This window comes from Urocitellus parryii, chromosome 3 (genome assembly GCF_045843805.1).
Source record: "Urocitellus parryii isolate mUroPar1 chromosome 3, mUroPar1.hap1, whole genome shotgun sequence".
Lineage (NCBI taxonomy): Eukaryota > Metazoa > Chordata > Mammalia > Rodentia > Sciuridae > Urocitellus > Urocitellus parryii.
The window spans coordinates 199,201,084-199,224,776 of record NC_135533.1 but is presented as its reverse complement, the minus strand read 5'-3'; the positions used below and the strand labels follow the sequence as shown (position 1 = coordinate 199,224,776).

Here is a 23,693-nt window from a genome sequence, read left to right as displayed (position 1 = left end):
AAGTAAACTGATATTATTTTCCTGGGCATATTTAAAAACCACATCTTGATGCTTGCAACACAACATAAGGAAATATTTTCTGGAGCCAAATGCAACCAGTGAGCAGTTTAGAGACTGCTCCCCACTGAGCCCAAGCTGAACATTTGGCTTGCCAGCTCCAAGGTACAAGTGTTTGGTGTTTCTCTCTGCTGAATCTTGAAAATAGCCACTGAGACCTGGAATCCCTGGGCTATTTCATGCAAATATCTGGAGCATTTGAAAGAAGCACTTCCTCCATTCCTACTCCCCACAACTGTGTTTAGGATTTTCTATTTAAGTGAAGTATAAAGTAAGAAAAGAAACTGGCTGGAAGTAGAATCTGACTTATACTAAAGCTGTCAGCTACTGATTCTAATATGTTTATCTTGATGAAAGACCATGTGGGAGATATAGCAATAATTATTATATTTATTAACTTTAAATATAGTGCTCAATATTGCTTATTTTTTCAATATTGTTTGGAAACAGTGTATAAATATTTCTCTTAAACTGGAATTATTATTGTGTGTGTGCTGCATGATCCTGAGACATGAGGATGCCAGAAGTTGGATAAACACTGGCAATAAGATGTGAGCGTGGCTTCTGGTGTCATGCAGGCTGGCTCTATACCTTGATCACTGTGCCCTGAGATCACAGTACCTAGCTAGTACACAGTACCTCGTCCTGATCTCCCAGGTCAGGACATGTGAGGTATTGTGAGCCCTCAGCCTCTGATGAGGCACTTGAGTGGCACTGTCCAGATGTGGTGACTGAGGTTAAGAGTCACCATTCCCAGGAGTCCCACCACACTGAAGGCTCCTTTCTGCAGTTATTAAAGATCACAGTGACTTTTTTTCACTTCTCTTCTGTAGAAAGGGGGATTTCCTTATGGTATCCCCATTTTCTGTCACTAATGAAGCCAATAATATATCTCTTCTTTGCCCTCATTAATGTTTCTGCTACTTCTCTTAGTGACTCTGGGCTGGGTTTCTTGTTACCATCAGTGGTATTTTTGTCTTTACTTTAAATTGAGATGTAATTTACCTACCATAAAATTCACCACAGTTTAATAGTTGGTAGTAAATTCACAAGTCTGTGCTCCTGTCACCCCTTGTCACTCTAGACATTTCATCATTCCATGTCCATCAGCAGTCCTCCTTTCCCTAGCCTTTGGCAGCCACTATCTATATTCTATGTCTGTTATAGTTTGGTCTGGAACGTCCCCCAGTGTCTCATGTATTGGTCCCCAGCTGATGGTGCTACTGGGAGGTGGTGGAAACCTTAGGAGATGGGCCTAATTGGAAGAAATGGGTCACTGGAAAGGGGTGGGTACCTTTGAAGGGTACATCTTGTTCCTGGCCCCTGGTGCTCTCTCTTTCTCTGTGCTTTCTGGCCACCTTAAGGTGAGCAGTTTTCTTCCACGTGCCCTCTACCATGATATTTCTTCCTGCCTCAGGCCTAAAAGCAATGGAACCATCTGATCATGGACTGAAACTCCTGAAGCTTTGAGTCAAAAAAACCCCTGTTCTCCTCCAAGTTTATTTTGTCAGGTATTTCATCATAGTGATGAAAAGCTAATACAGTAACTACAGATTTACCTATTCTTTGCATTTCATATAAATGAAATCATGTAATATGTGACTTTTTGTGTCTGACTTCTTTTTACTAAGCAGAATGCTTGTTAGGATTGTCCATATTGTAGCATGTACTGACACTTCATTCCTTTTTATGACTGAATAATATACTATTTTATGGATATACTGCACTTTGTTCATTTATAATGGACATTTGGGTTGTTTCTACATTTTGGTTATTATGACTAATGTTATAAGGTTTTGTATGAATATATGTATAAACATACATTACCATTATATGTTATTATGACTAATGTTATAAGGTTTTGTATGAATATATGTATAAACATACATTACAATATATGTATAAACATACATTACTGGGTCATATGAGTGAACTCCCTGTGTAACTTTTGTAGGAATCACAAGATTGTTTTAAAAGCAGTGGTATGGTTTTACATTCCTGTCATCCCTGTATTAGAGTCCTGATTTTGACATATACTCATCCCAACTTGCAATTTTCTGCTGGGTATTTTCTTTCTTCTTCTTTTTTTTTTTTTTTGGTAGCCATCCTAGTGGGTTTGAAATGATAGCTCATTGTGTGTTCGACATATATTTCCTTAAGGACTGAGGATGTTGATCATTTCTTTCTGTGCTTCTTGGTCATTTGTATATCTTCTTTAGAGGAGTATATATTCACATTATTTGCCAATTTTTTGATTGGATTGTGTTTTTATTCTGTTGTAAAAATTATTTACATATTTTGAATCCAAGTCTCTTTTAAAAATATTTTTTTAGTTGTTGATAGACCTTTATTTTATTTTATTTATATGCAGTGCTGAAAATCGAACCCAGTGTCTCATACATGCCAGCCAAGTGTGCTACTGCTGAGCCCCAGCCCCAGCCCCTGCCTGAATCCAAGTCTCTTATTGGATATATAACTTGCAAATATTTCCTTCCGTTCTGTGGGTTGTCTTTTTACTTTCTCTTTTTCTTTCTTTTGTCTGTCTTTTACAGTGTTGGGGATCAAACCCAGGGACTCACACATGCTGGGCAAGTGTTTCACCACAGAGCTATACTACTAGCCCTCCTTTTCTTAATATTGTCCTTTGATCTACAAATGTTTTTAATTTTGAAGTCTGATTTATCTCTTTTTTTTTGATGCACGTGAGTTTGGGGTTACATCTGAGAAACCATTATTTCGAATCCCATGGTCAGTCAAATCTACCCCTAGATTTTCTTGTGAAAGTTCTATGCTTTTGCTTTAATATTTAGGTCTTTGATCCATTTTGAGTTAATTTTTATGTTCGATGTGAGGGAGAGGTCAGGTTCAAATTTGTTCTTTGATATCTAGTTGCCCTACCTCCATTTATTGAAAAGATCATTTCTTCTCCATTGAATGGTCTTGGCACTCTTATTAAAAATTATATGACCTTTGATGTAGGGGTTTATTTCTGGATTCTGAATGCTATATTCCTTAGACCTGTCTGTTTTTCCTTATGCTAGTATCACCTGTCTTGATACTGTAGCTCAGTGGTAGGTTTTTAAAATTAGGAATTGTGATTTTTTTTTTGAACTTTGTCTTTTTCAAGATTGTTTTGGCTGTTCTGGTTTCCTTAAAATTCCATCCAAGTTTTAGGATCAGCTTATCCATTTCTATAAAAAAATGCAATTGAAATTTTGATTGGGATTGCACTGAATCTACAGATCAGTTTGAGGACTATTGTCATCTTAATGACATTAAGTCTTCCACCTTAGTAAATACAGAATGTCTGTACATTTTTAGGTATATTTCAGTTTCTTTTAACAGTGTTTTATGGTTTTCAATGCACAAATCTTACTCTAATTTGGCTACATTTATAGATAAATTATTCTTTTCAATGTTATTACGACTGGAATTGTTTTCTTAATTTTATTTTCAATTTGTATTGCTAGTATTTAGAAATTCCATTGATTTTTGTGTGTTTATCATGAATCCTGCAACTCTACTGAAATCGTTTGTAGGTCTCAGGATTTTTTGTGGATTCTTCAGGAATGTATAAGATTATATTTTCTGCAAATACAGATAGCTCTAATTTTTAACTCTTCTGGATAGCTCATTTCTTTTTTTTTTTTTTTTTGCCTAATTTTACTGGTTAGAACCTCTAGGTCAGTGTTGAATAGAAAAGAACAGGTGTCTTTGTCCCATTCCTGACCTTGGTTGGGAAGCTTTCAGTCTCTAACCTTTAATGTGTTAACTATGGTTGTTTTGTAGATATGGCTTATCAGCTTGAGGGGATTTCCTTCTATTCCAAATTTGTTGAGTGTTTTTATCATGAAAAGGTTTTGGATTTTGTTTTTCTGTCTTTAAACTTTATTATATTAACGTGGTTGGTCACATTAATTGATACATATATGTTGAACTAATCTCATAATCCTAGGATTAATTTCACTTAGTCATGGTTTAAATTACTTTTGATATGCTGCTGGATCCAGCTTGATAGTATTTTGTTGAGGCCTTTTACATTTCTGTTCATAGGAGATATTGGTTTATAGTTTTCTTGCAATGTGTTTGTATGATTTTGATACTAGGATAATATAGGCCTCATAGAATAATTTGGGAATTGTTCCTTCCTCTTCTTTTTGGAAGAGTTTGAACCCTGTTATGAATTATTCTTTAAATTTTATAGAGTTCACCAGTGAAGCTGTCTGGGTCTTGGCTTTTCTTTGTGGAAGTTTTTGATTATGAACTCGATCTCTTTACTTGCCAGAAACAGAACAGATGTTCGTTTCTTCTTGAGTCACTTTTAGTAGATGTGTCACTCTGGGAGTTTACCCATTTTATCTATACTCTATTTTCTTTTGGCATCCAATTATTCATAATATTCCCTTATAATCCTTATAATCAGTGTAATAGTCGCTCTTATATTCCCGATTTTAGTAATTTGAATCTTCTCTTTTTTTCCTAGTACATTAAATAATACATTTTCTTTCTTACTTCTTCCTCCTTTCTTTCCATCTATCTATCCATCCATTTATCTTTTTAAAAAATGTTTTTCTAAGAACTAATTTTTTTGTTTCATTGATCTTCTCTACTGGTTTCCTATTCTATTTTGTTTATTTTCATCCAGTTATTTATTTCCTTCTGCTTGCTTTGGATTTAGTTTAATTGTGTTTTTCAAGTCTGTTTTGACAGAAGTTTATATTGTTTTGAGATGTCTTATTTTTTAACAGATGCATTCACAGTCTTAAATTTACCATTGACCACTCCTTCTGTGACATCCTGTAAGTTTAGGTGTATTATACCCTTATTTTCATTCATCTTAAAATATTTTCTAATTTCTCATGTGATTTTTTCTTCTTTGACACTTTTTTTTATGTTGTTCAATTTTCATATATTGTGAATTTCTGAAATTTCCTTGTTACTGATTTCCAGTTTCCAGAGAGGATACTTTGTATGATTTTAAGACTTTTAAATTTATGAGAATTGTTTAATGGCTTAACATAATATCTGTTTTGGAGCATGTTCCACTTGCATTTGAGAAGAATGTGAACTTTGCAGTTGTTGAGTTCAGTGTTCTTAGCTATGTGTTAGGTCTCTGCTTTTGTGTTGGGCATGCTATAAGCACCAGGAAGTTTACAACTCCTGCTTGTGCATAGCATCATGGTCAATTAGAAGTGAGATCATAGAGTTTTCTCAGGTCTCTACTGAGCATGTATATGGTTGTGAGCATGTATATGGTCATGTGTACCTGCCTGTTTCTTCTAGAGTCCCAGGAAAGTGTTAGAGCTTTTTAAATCACCTATTGACTTTTCATTCATAGGCTTTACCTTTAATTCTCTGGCTAGTCTATTGTTTGTCAGAGTTCCACCCTCCACCCAGGGAGACATAATGTTGGAACATTTGACAACCACCCCTAGGGAGAAGCCTTTGGCACTGGGAGAGACTTTGAAAACAAGCCTTTTGAGTGGGAGTGTTCTAGAGCAGCACTAACCACATGGAATAATGACTTCCCTTTGGGAAGGAGGCTTTCAAAGATCTCCATTCCCACTCTGTTGCCTCTGATACTGGGAATGCATGCTGTTATGTTTCAAGGCTGCTGCAGAGCCAAGGATTGGGAGATAAAACGAAAGTATGATACAATTCCATAAAACTCAGATGTTTTTCTTCATTATCTGCCATCTGAGTTGCTGTCAGCCGAGGGTTAGATTCTAGAGTAATAAAAACATTGATTCTGGGAAACTTTTCTGATTTTTCCACCCTTTTAATGAAAAGGTAAAGTTTTGGTGATCATTACCAAGTTCACTGGCATGATCACCATTGATTTATTTAATGGAAGATCAGGGACTGACATTCTGGGGTGTCCATGATACAAAGGTGCCATCTCTAACAAAAACACTGGATTATTTCTTTTTAGTTGGTTGAGCAAGCATGTTTAGCTTTGCCATTGTTTGCCATACAAAAAATATAATGATTCAGTAATTTGGCACAAGAAAATGAGCAACTAAATTTTTTTTATTCTTTATTTCAGTGATTTAATATAAAATCACTTTGGGTAGTATTCCTATTATATAACATTAAAACAATACCTCTTTCTTGTCATTTACATTTGCAGGGAACCTTCGATGATTACCTGGAGTTATTCCTGCAGTTTGGTTATGTGAGCCTTTTCTCCTGTGTTTACCCATTAGCAGCTGCCTTTGCTGTGCTAAATAATTTCACTGAAGTCAATTCAGATGCCTTAAAAATGTGCAGAGTCCTCAAACGTCCATTCTCAGAACCTTCAGCCAGTATTGGTGTATGGCAGGTAATTATTTGAGAAAAAATATTTTTAAAAATATGAGACATTATGACAAAACAAACAAACAAACAAAAAACACCAAACAAAAAAGCAATCCCTAAAAGAGATATTAGCAAAACTAGAGGTTAGTCCTTACTCAGCAGCATAATAGCTATATGACCTTACAAAGCCATTAACGTTAACTTCCTTTCTCTGGCTTCACTTTTTAAAATTTTAAATTTGGCATGTGGGGCAGATAAGATGAAAGATATAATCTCTGAGGACCCTTACAGATTTAAAACTGACAATTCTCAGGGAAAGAATCTGGCAGAGACTTTTTCTCCTGGGATAGAAAGAGGCCCTCCCTGATGCAGTCTCAGTGGAGACCACATGAGAGCCTAGATTTCTGCTCCTACCTGTAAAGGCAGTAATGAAGCTCCTGCTACATGAACTCAGAGTAAGCATAATGGAGTGTGCAGTAGAGGTGACATGGGAATACAGATCAGGCATTTGTACCTCTCTCAGCAAGGAGATGTTAGTGGAGGTCTAGTGAGAAACCAGAGCACCCACTTCTCTCTAGTAATCATAACGATTTCCTGCCTCAGCTATTAATGGTATCCATTAGGGAACCTGGACTGCTACCTTCACCTGGTAGTAACAAGATATTACCCTTCTTCCTTTGCTGGAGTGCTGTCCAGAACCAACTACAACAGAAGGTTTAAAGACCCAGAGCCTCATAGTACCCAAAATGCCCAGGTTTCTATTTTTTTAAAAAAATCACTCATCATACCAAGAACTGGAAAGATACCAAACTGAATGAAAAAAGACAATCAGCACATGCCGCCATTGAGATGACACAGATGTTAGAAATACTGGACAAAGATTTTATAGAAGTCATGATAAAAATGCTTCAACAAGTAATTATGAACACACCTGAAACAAATGAAAAAGAATTTGACTGTCCGAGCAAAAAAGAGAAGCTATAAAAGAGAATCAAATTGACATTTTATAATTGACAAATATAATAGCTGAGACAGAAAACTAAGTGGATGGGTACAACAGCAGAATGGAAGGTGGGATAGAGGAAAGAATTAGGACTTTGGAGATGGAACAAAGAAATTACACAATCTAAACAACAGAGAAAATAGACCATAAGAATAAACATAGCCTCAGTGACCTGTATGAATATAACATTCATTGAAGTTATAGGAAATGATGAAGGAGGGGCCAAAAATATTTGAAGAAATAATGGCCACAAACTTTTAAAATTTGGTGAAAGACCTAAAAAAAAAAAAAACATAGATTCAATAAGCTGTGTAAACCCCAAACTAGATAAGTCCAAAGAAATCTGTGTCAAGACACATTGTACTAAACATATGAAAACTTAAGACAAAGATTTGGGAACACTAAAAGAAAAATGTCATTTTACCTACAAGAGAGAAACAGTTAGAAGAGCCAGTTTCTCACTGGAAACCACAGAGGCCAGAAGAAAGTAGCATGATAGTTTCAAGTCCTTAAAGAAAAATTTTATTAATGTAGAATCCTACATCAAGAGAAGATATCCTTCAGAAGTGAAGGAAAAATCAAGACACTTGCGGATGAAGAACTAAGAATTTCCTGTCAGCAGACCTTTTCTAAAAGAATGACTAAAGAAAGTTCTCCAAACTAAGGAAATGGTAAAAGAAGTAACAGTAGATAAATTCACAGTTATCGTTCAGGATTTCAACACTCCTTCCTCAACAATTGATACAACGACTAAATACAAAATTAGCAAGAATACAGAAGAATTCATCGATTCCATCAAATAACAGTATCATTAAAATGAAAAAGTATAACAACCAAAAATACAAGTGAGCATAATAGAGACTTTTCTTCTTCTCTTGAGCTTTCTTAGTTTTTTTTGATGTTTGAAGCAAAAGTTATAATACTAATAATTCTAAACATATGTGAAGAAAATATTAAGATAAATATAGATAAGGGATAATAAAAGAGATAAGTTTCCATGCTTCACTCAAATTGGTAAGTGATGGGACAAGTGGAATATGTTAAGTTATATATATATGTAATGTAATCGTAGAGCGACCACTAAAAATTTATACAAAAGACATACTCAAAACATTATAGATAAATCAAAATGGAATTCTAAAAAATAATTAAGTAAACCTCAGTAAGGCAAGAAAAAGAAAACAGAAATGAAAAACAAGGAACAAACAGAAAATGAAGAAATGACTGGCTGAAGTCCGAACATTAATGATTATTTAAAATGTAAATGGTCTGAAGATATCAATTGAAGAAAAAAATGTATGTACATATATATAGTCTTTCAGAAACTCAGTCTAAATGGTGATATATATGGATTGAAAGTAAAAGGAAAGAAAAAGATAAATATGGAGCTATTGCTCTAAAAGAGCAGGAGTGGCCATATTAGTATCAGAGAAAGTAGACTTCTGAGCAAAACATTACCAGAGTGGAATATTCTATGATGATAACAGGGTCAATTTTTTAGGAAGATAATATCTGTCTTTAGGTATATATCTACCAAACAAGAGGTGAACAAAAAACCTGACCAGAAAGGAACAGTAGATAAATTCACAGTTATCGGTCAGGATTTCAACATTCCTTCCTCAACAATTGATAGAACAACTAAATACAAAATCAGCAAGAATACAGAAGAATACAGTATCTAATTGACATTATAGAACATTCCAACCAACAACAATAGAATACACATTTTTTTTCTAATGCATTCAGAATGTTCAATAAGATAGACCATATCTTGGTACATAGAACAGAATTGAAATCATACAAAGTATGGTCACAGTGGAACCAAACTAAAAATCAGTAACAGAAAGATAACAGCAAAATCTCCAAATATCTGAAAATCAAATAGCACATTTCAGAATAGCCATGTGTCAGAGAAAATCAAAAGAATCATGAAGCTAAATAAAAATGCAAGTACTGTATATCAAAATTTGTGAGGCATAGGTAAAGCAGCCCTGACAAAGAAATTTATAGTATTAAATGCATGTGCGGAAAAAATTCAGGTAAAAAATCTCACTTCCTGTTCAAGAAACTAGAAAAGGAAAATAAACTCAAAGTAAGTTACTCAGAATAAAGAAATAATAAAGAGAAGGTACAAACCAGTGAAGATGAAAGCAAAAATAATAGAAAAGATCAGTGAAACAAAAATCTGGCTTTTTGAAAAGGTAAATTCCAATTGATAGACATCTAGCAAGACTAAAAAAGAGAGAAAAGACAAATAACAATATAAAAATGAAAGGGGATGTCACTACAGATCTTATAGTCATCAAAAGGGTAACAAGGGAATTCTGTGGGCAGCTCTATAAGCACAAATTTGACAACTTGGGTGAAATGAACCAATTCTTTCAAAAAGTACAAACTTTCACAACTCACCTAAAATGAAATAGACCATTTAAGCAGGCCTATTACCATGAAGGAAATTGAATTTGTAATTACAGACCCTCCCCTCCCCTGCCAATCAGTGTTCTGGCTCAGATAATTTCACTGGTGAATTCTACCATTTAAAGAAGAATTAACACTGGGGCCTGAGGTTATGGCTCAGCAGTAGAGCACTCGCCTAGCACATGCCAGATGGTGGGTTTGATCCTCAGCACAACTTAAAAATAAATAAAATAAAGGTATTGTGCCCAACTATAACTGAAAAAAAAATTAAAGAAAGATGGGGCTGGGATTGTGGCTCAGCAGTAAAGTGTTTGCCTAGCACAGGTGGGACCCAGGTTCAATCCTCAGCACCACATAACAATAAAGCATTTTGGGGCTGGGGTTGTGGCTCAGTGGTAGAGCGCTTGCCTAGCACATGTGAGGCCCTGGGTTTGATCCTCAGCACCACATAAAAATAAATAGATATTGGGCCCAGCTAAAAAAATTAATATATTTTTTAAAAAATTAAAAAAATAAAGCATTTTGTTGTGTCTATCTATACCTAAAAAATAAATATTAAAAAAGAAAGAATTAACACTAATTTACAGAAAATAGAGGAGGAAAAAAGATTTCCCAATTCATTTTATGAATTATACAATCAATTCAATAGCAAAACCAGACATAAAGAGTTTTTAAAAATCTCTCATGAATATATACACAAAACATCTTAAAATTGACTAGCAAGTATAATTTGGCAATGTTACTAGAATTATATACCATTATAAGGAGGATTTAGTCCAGGGATGAAGCCTGCTTTTGCATTTGAAAATCTATTGATATAATCCACCATAATAACCTAAAGAAGAAAAATCACATGATTATACTAATCAATGCAGATGAAGTATTTGACAAAAGCTAAACCTCATTCAAACTTAGAAAAATAAGAATACTTCAACTTGATAAAGAACATCTATTAAAATCCTAAAGTTCATATCATACTCAGTGGTGAAACAATGAATGCTTTCTTTCTAAGATTGAGAAGAATGCAAGCATGTGTACTCTTACTACTTTTATTAAGCCTAAGTACTGGAAGTTTAGTGTAAATAATTAAGAAAAAGAATAAAAGACATATTAATTGAAAAGGAAGAAATAAGACGGTCCCAAGTTGCATATGATGTGATTGTTTACTTAGAAAGTTCCAAAGAATCTGCAGAACTCTCTTAGAGCTAATAAGGGTGTTTGGTAGGGTTTCAGGATTGTTACACAGAAATCAGTCACAGTTCTATATACTAACAATGAAATGTGAAGAAATTTTAAAACAGCAACATTTGTAATTGCTTCAAAGAACTTGAAGATATACACTTAATGTGTTCGGGATCTGAATGCTGATAATTATGAAATTCTGAGGAAAGAAATCAAAGACCTGAGTAAATGGAGAAACTTAACATGCTTGTGGATTAGAAGACTGAACAGAATAATGATGTCATTTCTTCCCAAGTTGATCTATAGATTTAATGCAATAACTGTCAAAATCTTAGTAAGGATTTTTACAGACATAGACAGTTTATTCTAAAATTTATATGGGTAGCACAAGCACTTGGATATCTAAATCAATCTTTAGAGAGAAAAATCAAGTGTTAGGACAAGACATGCTACCTGGCTACCCGATATTAAATCTTATTACATAATCAAGTAATCAGTAATCAAGATGATGTAGTATTAGTAGAAGGAAAGACACAGAAGAATGGAGTTGAGAACTCAGAAATAGACCCATACCAGTATGCCCAAATGGTTTTTGACAAGGCTGCCAAAGTAATTCATTCAGTAGGGGAAGGACAACATTTTAAACCTGGTGCCAGATTAATTGGACTCACTTTATTAAAAAAAAATCACAAAATGGATTGTGTGATTAAGTAAAACATGTAAACCTATAAAATCTTTAGGAAAAAAATGCAGACAATCTTTTGGTTCTAGAGGAAGGAAAAAAGGTTTTAGATGTAAAACCAAAAGTATAATTCATAAGAAGGGAAAATATATACATTGAATTTAGTGACAGTTTTTAAAATTTCTTCAGTGAAAGCCCATGTGAAAGAATATGAACAGACTGAGAGAAAGTATTCGCAAACCACATATCTGACAAAGGACTAGTATCTAGAATATATAAAGAGCTCTGCAAATTCAATAGTGAAAATAAACAGTCTGGTTTGGAAAGGACCAAATATATGCACAGGCATTTTTCCAAAGAGGACATGCTAATAGCAAATAAGTACATAAAAAGATGTTGCACATTATCCAGGGAAATGCATACCAAAAGCACAATTAGATACTACTGCCCACCTATCAGAGTAGCTAGAATAAATGAAGTGACAGTACCGGAACTGGTAAGGATGCAGAATAATTAATATAAAATGACACACAACTCTGGAAACAGCTTGGCTCTTTCTTATCAGACTGAACGTGCAACTGCCTTATAAACTCATGATTCTACCTTTGGACATTTATCTCAGAGAAAATTTACATTATGTTCATATAAAAATCTGTACAGAAACGTTTATAGCAGCTTTATTTGTAATAGCACAAAAGTGAATCAGACCAAATGTTCTTCATACCATAGAATGCCACTGTGCAATAAAAAGGAACAAACTCTTGCTATGTGGAACAATTTAGATGAATATCCAGGCAGTTATAATGAATGAAAAAAGAGGTTTCATAACATATCACTTCATTTATGTAGCATTTTTTAAATGACAAAATTTTGGAAGAGAAAAGCAGCTTAGTGACTGTGAGTGGCTAGATAAATTATACAAGGGCAACAACAGGACTCCTTGAGGTGCTGAACTGTTTGGTGTCTTGACTGTTCTGGCAGAACAGAAATCAAACATGTGATACAGTTATTTGAACCGACATGTGCACACAGATGAGTGCAAGGAAAACTAGAAACAGGAATAAGAATAATACAAATCACCTTTACTTAAAGATATTAAGTAGACAGTAAAACAAAACCAAATGGCTTTTAATAGATGAGGGTGTCTGTGATCACTTTTAGTGTTGAGTATGGCACTAGAATTACTGCCCAACCTAATTAGACAAGAAAAGGAATTATAAGTATAAAAACTAGGAATAGAGCTAAAACTCTGTTTGGAGATGATGTGATCATTGGATTATATGATTGGGAAAACCCAGAGAATCAAAATTGCTACAAGTAATATGAAAATATGATAACTCACAAACTTAACATACAGAAGTAAGTAACTGTTTCATATACAAATAACCATTAGAAGATACAATAGAGGTAAAGTTATAATAGGAATAAAGACTTTGTATTTCTTGGAATTAGTGGTTATCAAGTAGTGATAGCCCAAGCTTTATGTTAAAAAAAGAAAAAGAGCCACGGCCAGTACTGTTTTCTATCCATACCTGGAAGTGTGCACCAAGATCTCCTTCACAGGATCAAGGATGAGAGTAGGTCTCAATAGAGCCTGGCATCTCTGCATTTCTAAGGTTCTATGGTGGTTTGGTAAGTGCTACTAGGAAAGAATCACTTTTTAGAATTGGTGTTGGTTACAGCTAAACTGGATGTGTTATGTGATCTGTCAAAATGGAAAGACAGCTTCACAAAATAAATTGTTTCAAGTATTATGTGTATTTGTAAGATATTTTCTCTGGTGGCCCTTTAGATTCCTCTTAAATATGAGTAGAGTAGAATAGCTTTAACAGTGTATTGGATGTATTCCAAATTCAGGTGCCTGGTCACCTCCAGTTGAGACAGTAGAACATATTTCTTCAGGATAGTCAAGCCAAATTGTCTACAATACCTTCTAACAGTATAGCTTTTTTCAACAAAAGAAAAATCAAAACACGACAGAAGAAAGTTTAAAATGTACTTGAAATGTGTAGAATGTGGGGAAAGACTTTTTCTTGATTTTTAGATAATATGAAAAAGAAAAGGATAAGGAACTATGAAAATGGTCATTGCAACTTCACATTCTTCTTTATTTTAGCTGGCTTTTGAAACAATGAGTGTCATATCTGTGGTCACTAACTGTGCTCTGATTGGAATGTCACCTCAAGTGAATGCAGTCTTTCCAGAGTCAAAAACAGACCTCATTTTGATTGTAGTAGCAGTGGAGGTAAGTGAAAATTTATTATTTGAAATAGCATCCATATCAGATGTCTCTGTTATCTATTCTAAAGCAGTGCTGTCCCTGCTGACCATGACAATTCAGTATCATGCATTTACTGGTAAGAAAGCAGCACAGTTCAAATAGAGGGCATGAGGATTCAGGCTGTTTATTTATGGTTACTGCCCAGACTATCAGGATGCAAATAGGAAGTGACTTTTTTAGCTATTGTGCTGAGTGGATAAATCCTCTTTGGAATAACATCCTACAAATTTAACAGGTATTTTTTTGTCTATTCTGGGGAAATGTCACTTCTGTTTTCTTAAGCAAATCCTAAGTAATGCTTGTTAATAATGATTTATGTCTCATTTGCCACAAATATAAAATTTGTTGTGAAACACTATCAAACTCCATAATATAATTAGTGGAATAATACATAATTTAACATGCAAAGTACAGGTAGGCTGTCTCTGTACTTTTCAGTTTTTCCTTTGTTATTATGTTTTAGAATATGGATTCTTACAACACCTTGAAAATTAAACACTAATCAAAAGTAAATAGAAGAATTTTCCCAAAGATTTTTCATTGCTAGTGTTTATCATTGTTAAAAGAATACCATAACCTTTCATTTTTCAAAATTTTTAAAAGAACAGTTATAGAAATTTATTAAAGCAGTATTTAGCAGGAACAGAGAGTGGTGTTTCATATCCCCAAGGCCTTCGGATTCAGGGTTGAATAGAAGAAATGAAATTATGAATGTGTACATTTCTGGAATTAGCTAGAGAAATATATTCTGCTTTGCCCTTTTTGCTCTTTTATCATATTTCATAGGAATCTATATTCATAATAGATGCTACATGTAGAATATGCATTTTGAGAGTGATTTTAGACAGTAGTGTGTAGGAGGGGAAAGAGATTGGCCCTGGCAGATAAAAGGAAGTCGATTTTGAATGTTGTGAGTTGAATAAGATTTTGGAGAGCTATTTGCAAGACTGATTTATTACCTGCAGAAATGAGTGAATAAGACGGAGGTTCTTTGGAGAGGGAGAAACCAGCTGGCTGGGCTTCTTGATTTAGGTTATGGCCCATAACTTTGAATATCTAGAAACTTGCCTTTGCCAATACAGAATTATTTGCCATCCAAGATTGATTAGGCTTTTGGGATTAACATAAGCTGCAAACTATTAAGATGTATAAGGGGCCTACCAGGATGTCAAGTAGCTGATTTCAGGTAGGAGATACTTTTACAGTGACCATAATAGTTAGTGTTATAGTACAAGTGGAACTGGTTATTAAATGATTTCCTGGTGAATGATGGGTCAGAACAGGGAAAATGTATTAGTCTTGAGGGACATGGAAACCTGAAAACTACCCCTGCCTCCAAACAGAGCAGGTCTCTGTTCTGAGCCAGGTCTTGGTGTCCATTTGTCAACTTCTGAGCAGTGCAGGATGAGTTTAGTGTCACCCACCTCTTGATTTTGTCTTCTCTTTCTCCTGATTTCCGACTAGCTGTCTTCCTTCTTGTACAGTACCATTGATCAGACTGCTGCTTTTTTTTTTTTTGCATTTAATGATACCTTAATCAGGTACCAGGGCCCAGTTCTCTCTTACTTTGGGAGATTTGCTGGCTGTCTCCTGTTACTTTACTGACTTCCTACATTTGAGAGTGCCCTCACTTTGGCTTATAAATTGAGCATTTTGTGTGTAAGTACAAAACTAATCTCAGAGAAGGTGTTAGAAGTAATCAAAAAATTAGTAAGTTAGCTAATTTTATTCTAGTGTTACTGAGACCTCAACTGAACGCCATCTGGTCTTGTAATGATCCAAAAAGAGGAACATTTACAAATAAGGAAAAGTAAGTTTTTGGTTTGTTACCATTTAAGCTTATAAAATCATGCTGAAATTACGATTCACATTGTTATAAGGTCACTGCGTGAGGTGATAGACATGTTAATTAGCTTAATTGTGTTAGTCATTTCACAATATATATTGTACCCTTAAATATATGCAATTTTTATTTGTCAATTATACCCCAGTAAAGTTGGAATCAAAAAAGGTTGTTACAAAAAGTTTATCAAAACTATCAGTGGATCAAATTAACATGTTTCTTTATATTTATAAGATTTTCCTCTTAAACCTGGAAATATCTTTTCAGGTAACTAAGTAAAAATCTTAAATTTATTATTTTAAAATCAAATTATTATTTAGTTCTTATTTTTTTTCTGGAGTCTAGATAATGTTAGTATTTATTTGGTTTTAAAAGAATGTTTTTCTTGTAGCATGGCTTGCTGTACTTTCATAATTTATTCATGGCTTCTAAATGAGTTGAGATTTCACTAATTCCCAAAAAGCCATAATAAGTAAACTCTAAATATATATTTGAAGTAAAGTCTTATATACATTTTTAACATCTTGATGGAAAAATCAATTTAAGTTAAACATTTTCTCCAAATTAGTTAGCATCTAGATATAATTATATGGTTAGAATTTGTTAACAAAGAAGTCTTAGAAAATGCAATAATTTTTTAAAGTTAATGTTTAACTTAACTTAAACTTTTTAATTTAAAATTGGATGAATTGATAGTTTCAATAGCTTTTTTTGTCTCACATTTTCGAAGCCAGCTACCTTTAAATTTTTAAGTGAGGTTTTTAATTAGGATGTTTTTTAGAGCTTGATTTAAAGCAGCACGAAGTTGAGTAGAGGGTAAAATGGTCATTACTACTTGCTGAGAACTGCCATGTCTCGGCTTTTGTGTATTTACTGCCATCTAGTGTTGCCTTTGAAAGTCAATGGTAACTGAACTCTACTTTTTTTTTGTAAAATAGTTTATTATTGACCAAACAGGAGAATTAGCCAACTGATGTATAAGAAGAAAATTTACGAATATGCCATTTTTGTGGGTTGAAAATAAGCAAATACTGGTAATGTCATAAAGTTTAGCCTGCAAGATCAAATCAGTAATTCCCCTTAAGGAGTAATGCGCCTCACTTTTAAAACAAATTTAGTTCACTTCTTTGATGTAATTTCAAGCAAAGGATTGTTGATTTAAATGCAGAATTGCACTAAAACTCCAAGTTAAAAAAATAGAAATGACCTAAAAATCTTACAAATATCAAATGTTAGATAATATTTCATTTTAGTATTAAATAAAATTACAGTGTCCTTTTAATTCTGAGTTTGGAAGCTGTACCAGTTTGACATATTAAGTGCTAACAATTTATCTGCTGAAAGCTGTTGTTTTTCTAAGTGAAAAATGAGTTAACTACTTATTCCAGAAGTTACATTGCATTTTTAATGTTTAGGACCTGGTGATCAACAGGGCTGCACCACACATGTTTAATTGTAGTTCTTCTCAGCAAAAGAAACAATCAGTGAGGTGAATAGAGAGCCTACATCTTGGGAGCAAATTTTTACCACTCACACATCAGATAGAGCACTAATCTCTAGGGTATATAAAGAACTTAAAAAGCTAAACACCAAAAAACAAATAACCTAATCAGTTAATGGTCCAAGGACCTAAACAGACACTTCTCAGATGATATACAATCAATCAACAAATATATGAAAAAATGTTCATCATCTCTAGCAATTAGAAAAATGCAAATCAAAACTACTCTAAGATTTCATTTCACTTAGTCAGAATGGCAGCTATTAAGAAAACAGACAACAATAAGTGTTGATGAGGATGTGGGGGAAAGGCACACTCATACATTGCTGGTGGGACTGCAAAATGGTGCAGCCAAAATGGAAAGCAGTATGGAGATTCCTTGAAAAACTGGGAATGGAACCACCATTTGACCCAGCTATCCCTCTAGTCGGTCTATACCCAAAGGACTTAAAAACAGCATACTAAAGGGACACAGCCACATCAATGTTTATAGCAGCACGATTCACAATAGCTAAATTGCGGAACCAGCTTAGAGGCCCTTCAGTAGATGAATGGATTAAAAAATGTGGCATATATACACAATGGAATATTACTCAGCAATAAAAGAGAATAAAATCATGGCATTTGCAGGTAAATGGATGGAGTTGGTTAACTTAGTATTTTATTCTTCAATCCCCAAAAACCAAATGCTGAGTGTTTTCTTTGATATAAGGAGGCTGATTCATAGTGGAGTAGGGAGAGGGAGCATGAGAGGAATAGACGAACTCTAGATAGGGCAGAGGGGTAGGAGGGGAAGGGAGGGGGCATGAGGTTAGAAATGATGGTGGAATGTGATGATCATTACTATTCACAGACATGAATGGTGTGAATATACTTTGTATACAACCAGAGAAGTGAAATTGTGCTCTATATGTGTGATATGAATTGTAATGCATTTTGCTGTCTTTTATAATAAATCAGAATAAAAAAATTTTAAAAACCCACTTAATTAGTTTTTTGACACCTCCCCCCCCACTCCCACTCCACAGTGTTTCTCATGAGTTTATAATGATTAAAGGTATCTTCTAAGGATTGACTGAGCCCTCATGGTTTTTTATGTCCTCCCAGGGTTATTTTTCTAGTTTCAGACTTAAAGAGAATTTGCAAGACAATTTAGATAATCCCTATATACCCTACCTATGTGAGGATCTACTAATTTGGAACATTTTTGTCACATGTATTCTCCCTTTCTGGAGAGAGAAGGGGGGAAAAGGAGGAAGGAAAGAAAGAAGGGATGGGGAAGAGAGATAAGAGAGATGTATTTACATATAGTCGTTTAAAACTATGCAGATGTGGGATCTGTCCCTGCCCTGCCTCTTAGTGCCATTACCTTGTTTTGTGAGCCCATTTCTTTGACTAGCAGATTGAGGTGAGTGCAGCTTCCCTTGCACAGATGCTCTGAAAAGTAGAAGTGACAAAGGCATATTCTAATCACAAGTTTCTGGCACTTAGCAGATCCTGCTACCACTCTTATAAGGTGAATGTGAGATTATTTTGTATGTGAAATGCCTGACCCAGAGCTGAGTACTGGATTGAGACACAGGGGATACGAGTGGCAGTTCTGACTTGGCTCAGCAGTGGCAGAATGACACTTCGATTATCTTATTAGTGTTGTCATCATCGTTTGTTAAGCAGGCAGTGTCACAGCATAGAAGTAGCTTGGGGTGTCAGAGTCAGTTTATAGCTGAACTAGAATTTCAATTTTTCCTTTAATCTCTGTGCATCTTCCGTTTCCTCAGATGTACAATGAGTATGTTGGTAATTTGAGTGAGAAGTGACAGGTATGTGTTTGACCCAGAAGAGGAATTGGAAGACTGATAACAGATAATAGTACCATCATTATTAATGGGTTGATCTTTTAGTGATTAGTCTATGTCTCCATTGGCTCCTGGATGCATTTCCATAATAATGCTGCATTGGTTTTGTTGGTTGTTTATATGTTAGCTTCCATCTCTTCTTCCTTCCTGTGGCATGTCTATGTTTCTCTCTTCTGGGTCTTGCTTCCACTCCTCAGTCCACCCCTACCCTCTCTTACCAATCCATTGATCAAGTCTTTCCCATTTTGACTTTAAAATATTTGTTTGGTTTCTCTCACTGATCACCATTGGCATGGTTTGAGTTCAGGTACTCACAATTTCTCATCTGGCTTGTTTTTTAAAATGGATTTACTGAGGATAATTTTTTTTTTTTTTTTTTTTTTTTTTACCTCTCAGTGTAATTCACATACCACATGGTACAGTTGGTGGTTCTTACCTAGACTCTCATGGCAGAACCTCACTAGCCATTTGACTCTCATGCTGCCCTTCCTTTGCCCCATGCACTCTGTTTCTGGAATTGTTATTCCTAAATGAAATTCTGATCTTATTTCTTCTCTGTTATGGTGCATGGCTTTCAGAAGACATACCTCAGTGGAATGCAATATCCTTTTCCTTTCACCTCCACTGGTTTCTATTCCATCCTTGGACATCCAAGAGCCCTTCTTATAAGTCAGTGTTAGAATTTACTGGAACCTGAACCGGCAGCATTCGTAAGTCTCCTTTTCCAACTCTGATCTTCCTGAGAGTCTGGTCAAGGTCCAGCACACAGCAAATACTCAGGAACCGAGACATGTTTATCAAATTATTTTAACTCTTTGTTTTCAAGTGATTAAGTAATTGCTTAATGGGTGAATGAGTCATTTGTAATTTTTTTCCAGTGCACACATATTGTACTTAGTATCAGACATTTAAGAATTAATTTCAGATTTATAATTGCAGACTTTGATATCGAACTTTTGGGACGTATATGAAGAAACCTCTTAGGTAAAATATTAACATTCTATTTATAAGATCATCTGAAGGATATTAGGTGGTATTGCACAGTGGTTGAGAACAAAGGCTCCGGGTTCAACTCCTGACTACACATTAGCTAGCTCTGTGTCTTTGAATGACTTCAGTACATACTTCCTGCATTGTTATGAGGATTAAATCAATAAATGCATACAGTATATTTATACAGTGCCTATGAAGATTAAATAGTCAATATTTGTTAGTTGTTATTGTCATTGTTTTTTTCAGGAAAAGAAAATCTGTTCTTATAGAGGACTCTTTATGCAATTGAGAGGTTTGATTAAACACTGAGAATGCAGTTTAAAACTTAACTTAGGAAGGAACCCACAGCCAGTCAAGTCATTCATCTGATCACTATTTCCCAATGTTGAGCACATGTTGGATTTCTGGGAAGATAAAAAAGGGCTTTGACTTTTGGATTAGGGTACATACAAATGGAATTATGGAGTTATATTTTTTCTTCCTATTTTTGTTTCTTTTATTTCTGTTGATAATCTTTGTTATTTCCTAGTCTTTCTTCAATTTTTATCCAAAGAAAACTTCTTCTGTGCTTTCCTAATGGGTGGGGAATTATTAAGGACAGTCAAGGCAGATTCTTTCATTGAATACATGTTTACTGTGTGCTTAATGTACACGAGGCATTTTGTAACACACAGGCCCTGCTTTGGAACTCTACAGAGCTATCTGAGAGAGAAATTCTGCTGCCTTCCTGCCCCAGATGACCCAGCTTTCTCCATTCCCTCCTGTGGGTGTCCTGACTATAGAGGTGCTCCCCCTGCAGGGAGTTGGGATGAGAGCGTGGGATAGATGTCTACTCACTGAGTTAAGTACTTACCCAGAGGTATTTTGTTACCAAATTTGTTTACGTGTGGCATTCTTGTTACTGTAATTGGCATAATTTAATTAGATGAAATGAAAACTGATGAAAAACATGTGCTAAAATAGAACCATCATTTCTGTGCAAACTTTTAGAAAGACTCCATAAAGACAATTTACTATCAGGTTGGATAAAAATGAGAGTTATAAAGGATTGGGGAGAAACCATAAAAATATGGGCAGTTTCCAGATTCTGTTTTCACATTGTTTGATAAGTATCTTCAAGTTTTCACTATTCTTTAAAGAAAAGAAATCTGAATATTGTAGGCATTGTCTTATGGGTTATTATTTCACTGCATGCATTCTAAAATATACAAATATATACATGTTTATGATTCTGCATTTCTGCTAACTTTATTGAATAACTGAGGAATTACTGGCCCCAACTGGATCACCTCTGTGGGCTTCTTCTGTCCTTAGATTCCTAAATTAGAGGCCTGGCTTTTAGGTATGTTAGTTAATGGGAAATATTTGGTTGAAGAACCCAGCGCCCTGATGGTTAGCACATATTCTTCTTCAATATAGTTTTGCTGTTGTTGTTGTGTTTTTTTTTGGGGGGGGGGGTGGGTAACGGGGATTGAACTCAGGGGCACTCACCACTGAGCCGCATCCCCAGTCCTAAATTGTATTTTATTTAGAGACAGGATCTCACTGAGTTGCTAAGCACCTCACCGATGCTGAGGCTGGCTTTGAACTTGCAATCCTCCTGTCTCAGGCTCCCAAGCTGCTGGGATTACAGGCACACACCACCACTCCCATCTTAAATACATTTTTGTTAACGTGCAACTTTTGAAAATTACTCTGCATTTTTATTTTAAGATCTTACAGTGGTTAGCCTGTTTCTTGACCTGGAAAGTTTAGGAAAAGGCGAGTCTCAACTTCACATTCACAATAGTATTCCTTTCAGAAAAGAATTACACAGGGGGTAAGAATTAGAAAACCAATTCCACAGCTTTTCCACCTTGTAAGTCATCATTTCAAAGTCTGGCTGCATTATTTTTGTTAAAGTGAAATCACAGAAGGTCATACATATGGGCATTCAAATGTAAATACTTGCGCTCTTCTCCCCCAGCAGCAGACAAGCTTGTTTCAATAGTTTCCCCTTGAACTTCCTGCTAACCTTGTTCTTGTATGACAGTGACCTTTTCTTTTAGATAGGTGAACCAATTCCAATTCAAACTTTCTGATTTCTCTGATTTTCTATCTATGTTATTCCTTTGGGAAATGGGGAGACAAGAAAGCATTTTTAGTTTCAATTGAAACTAGAATTGAAGCATAGAAGACACTTCTGCCCTTTAAAATATTGGATGGGGTGTTGAGCAGTTTTGAATCTGCAAGAAATGTACTTGAGGAGGCTTTGTGTGGCAGGGAACACCTTCAAAGGAAGAGTGGGACATTGGGGCAGCTCTAGAGGTAGGAGCAAGTGAGGGACAAAATCAGATTGTGGGTTTTCTTAGGGAGAGAGGAAAGCGTGAATTGGAGGTGGGGGATGATGATGGAGAAACCAATGGAAGGCTCTGAGCTCATCATGAAAATATCACATCCCCTTTCATTCCAAAATGGCCTCTTAGTGCACTAGTTTGAATGACTTCAAAATTTATTTTCCTTTACTAACATAAACTCTAAACTTGACCATTTCAATGATGGGTAAAAATGAAAATTGAATTTATCACTATGAGGTTGAACCTCCAATTCTGCCCTTGCTAGGGAGCAGCTCCCAAGTGGGGCTGTGGGGTGGATGCAAGGGTGGTGTCTGTAAAGCACCTAGCCCTGTGTGTGTAGACAGCAGCCGCCTCTGCTCCTGTCCACCGACCTCACTGCCCTGCAGGTTCCTTTGCTTTTTTCTACATCAGTCCAAAAGAACAGCTGGGGTCTACCAATTGCTCTTCTCCATTATTTTTAAACCCACCTTGCCTTCCCCATTTCTACAGTCCTGATATTTCTCATTATTTTGATATGTTGTAGTTGGTCTTTTGTTATTGTTTCTGTCTCTCCACCTCCTTTAGTCTATAGCTTAAAGGCTTCAGAGCTTTGGATTTCTTTAGGCTTTAGTTTATTTTGTAGTCCCCCAAGGTGCCATGATACATCCTAGATTAAATTAGAAACTGTGTGAGAGCGTTTTGTGGATTCCAAGGTGCTTGCAAATGTAAAATGTTAATATTGCTACTATAATTTAATTAATAAAATGTGTTCCCCAGCCCATTATGTTATCAGTGTTACTAAAAATGGACTGCGGATTTCTAAAGATGTTAAGGGCCATGAAGGGAAGAGAAGGAAAAGTTTTTAAATGTTGATTACTTTCTAAGAAATTTTCTTATTTTACATGTATTAATTAAAGACCCTCATGTTCCAAATGAAAAAATACATAAATGCCATATACATCTATATGTGTATTTTTTGTAAGGTGTGCCCATTCTGAGCCTGAAGGTCAAGGCTCTCCTTGGCAGGCTGAACACAAGGTGAAGATGAGCTTCAGAAGGTACAGACATGGTTGTCCCCAGGCTGTCGTCATTGAGCCCCAGCCGTGACCATTCCTACACATGCAGGGAAGGCTGTAGTGCTGTCATTATCCTTTGCATCTCTGCACTTCACACAGAAACTAATTGGCACCATCTGTGCTAGTAATTAAGCCTGTGATGTGGTCACTGGATGAGGAACTTGGGTTGAGGGAACATTTCACAACAAA

At 35.2% G+C, this 23,693-nt stretch overlaps 1 protein-coding gene across 3 annotated transcripts in view; it reads left to right on the top strand.

Annotated features, from left to right (window-relative positions):
* Positions 1-23,693, top strand: part of Ano10 (anoctamin 10) — a 180,295-nt gene that overhangs the window by 38,029 nt on the left and 118,573 nt on the right. For all 3 annotated transcript variants that reach the window (XM_026408071.2, XM_026408072.2, XM_077795673.1), the window contains exons 10-11: positions 6,188-6,379; positions 13,756-13,884. In XM_026408071.2, the coding sequence (XP_026263856.1) occupies positions 6,188-6,379; positions 13,756-13,884 (321 nt within the window). The remainder of the gene's footprint in view (positions 1-6,187; positions 6,380-13,755; positions 13,885-23,693) is intronic.